At 44.3% G+C, this 927-nt stretch overlaps 1 protein-coding gene across 1 annotated transcript in view; it reads left to right on the forward strand.

The window, feature by feature from the left end:
• The window catches only part of LOC103471076 (cystine/glutamate transporter-like), a 25,596-nt gene extending 25,352 nt beyond the window's left edge, over window positions 1–244 (forward strand). The window contains exon 3 of the mRNA XM_008419871.2: window positions 4–244. Within this exon, the coding sequence (XP_008418093.1) occupies window positions 4–88 (85 nt within the window). The 3' untranslated portion in view covers window positions 89–244. The remainder of the gene's footprint in view (window positions 1–3) is intronic.
• The last annotated feature ends 683 nt before the right edge of the window (window positions 245–927 follow it).

A 927-nucleotide genomic window follows, 5' to 3' on the forward strand; every position in this document is an offset into this window, starting at 1 on the left:
CAGCCTGGAAGTCTTCCTCATTCATGTTGGCGAAAACAAGAGCAGCACCAAAGACCATCACAAGACCATCCATGGCCGCTTCCAATGAACTTTCAAAGCACACTTCACCTTCAGTGCAAAGTACCATGAATGAATGACCTTTGTTGTATATTGCTGTCAGTGCTGTTTGATGTTTTGAAATAAAAGTAATTATATACTGCAACTGGTGCTGGTGTGTTTGTAGACTCAAGTRGCATCTAATGTCTTTTAAAATGAATTTGGGGATTATTGATGGCCAGTAGTTTCTGGGGGAAAAGGTTTTAATTGCTCTAGTGGCTTTTATTTGGTAGTAAATTGACAAAAAAAGTGGTTAATGAGAGAAGGGGAAGACTGGGAAGCAAACCCACGACAGCCGCATTGAAAACTAGAKCCTCCATATGTGGGTTGTGCATATGSACAACCCACATATGGGTTGGGTCCATCCAGAGTGAACCAATATAGACACCAGGCCCAAATAATAAAGCTCATGAAATTTTAACTTTACAACATAGACATGCCTGCAACAGCGGAGCGAATGTGGTGGGATGGCGTTCCACCCTCCCCCACTATGTGCACCGTTGATTGGTGGGGGGGGGCGAATGCCTTTATAGTTGGGCGGGCCGCTGCAGAGTGCATGCGTCTTTGTTTCTCCCACTGTTGCTACGGTCGGCAGCTACGTCGGCTTGTGGGTTTGGTCGACTCGTCTGCGATCGTAAGTGGTAGTGATGGGAAAATGAAGCCTCATGAAGCARTGAACCTTTCCAGCCCTTTGCTTTGCAAAAAGGTTCGTTACTCGATGCTTCATTCATGACTCACTAGTGACATCTGCTGGTGAAACTAACAGCCTTTTCACTCAGTTGGATCATACTTCCAAAAATTACTAAATGCAATATTGTCACAAAGTTTTTT

This window comes from Poecilia reticulata, linkage group LG10, assembly GCF_000633615.1.
Source record: "Poecilia reticulata strain Guanapo linkage group LG10, Guppy_female_1.0+MT, whole genome shotgun sequence".
Lineage (NCBI taxonomy): Eukaryota > Metazoa > Chordata > Actinopteri > Cyprinodontiformes > Poeciliidae > Poecilia > Poecilia reticulata.